This window comes from Carlito syrichta, unplaced genomic scaffold, assembly GCF_000164805.1.
Source record: "Carlito syrichta isolate Samal-C Ts95f unplaced genomic scaffold, Tarsius_syrichta-2.0.1 Scaffold135623, whole genome shotgun sequence".
NCBI classification, from domain to species: domain Eukaryota; kingdom Metazoa; phylum Chordata; class Mammalia; order Primates; family Tarsiidae; genus Carlito; species Carlito syrichta.
Window position 1 is genome coordinate 134,511 of NW_007079719.1, and position 808 is coordinate 135,318.

Here is an 808-nt window from a genome sequence, read left to right on the forward strand (position 1 = left end):
TTGGGCTCAGGGATGGAGAGGGGGCGCTGACCAGGCCACCTGTCCCGTGGCTTTGGTCAGGGCTTGCAGACCGGGCTGGGAAAGTCCTGCCCCAGCCCCCCGGCCGGGCCGCTTGCTGCGACTCCCTCTACTTCCGGAGATGAAAGGAGAACCCACTGTGAGAGTTTGGCCTGAGGTGGCATGAAGCGGGTGGCCATTGGAGTCGCTGTGGAGGCTGTGTCCCCCCATGCCTTCCCTGCCCAGTGGCCTTGTGACCTGGGTCACCTGGGCAGACTGGTTACTCAGCTTGGCACTGGGGTGGCTCACCTTGGGCTTGAGAGAGAACTGCAAGGGTCTGGGCTCCAGCAGGACCACAGGGAGCCACCACCCTACACTGGCCTCCTGTGACCTTGGGCTGTCCCCTCACCTCTCAGACCAGCCTTGCTCTGTTCCTTTGGTCAGTAAGCTGGGGCCCCCCAGGACTCCCCACCCAGGACTCTGAGTTGTCCAGGCCAGAACTCTGCTCCCAGTTGCTGCCCAGAGCCTCAGCCAGGAGCCTGCAGGCCCTGGACGTCCCTGGGCACCTCATGCCTAACATGCTCACAATGGCCGGGAGCTTCGACTTGAACATGTCACGGCCCCAGGGACCCCCCACCCTGTGCCCAAGAGCGAGGCCAATCCTTTGGCCTCACCGGCCCGCCATCAGCCCGGTCCCAATGCTGGAGCCAGGCACGAGTTGAGGGCTCACTACCTCCTTCTTGAGGGCCTCAGGCTCCACGTGGCGGAGTTTGTTCTTGGTCTGCATGTAGATATCAGCTGCAGGTAGCCC

General features: G+C 63.5%; 1 protein-coding gene across 1 annotated transcript in view; it reads right to left on the reverse strand.

Moving 5' to 3' along the window:
- The window catches only part of ESPN (espin), a 12,591-nt gene extending 11,807 nt beyond the window's left edge, over positions 1-784 (reverse strand). The window contains 2 exon segments of the mRNA XM_021708248.1: positions 265-334; positions 672-784. Coding sequence (XP_021563923.1) covers positions 265-334; positions 672-784 — 183 coding nt within the window.
- Between the last annotated feature and the right edge of the window lie 24 nt (positions 785-808).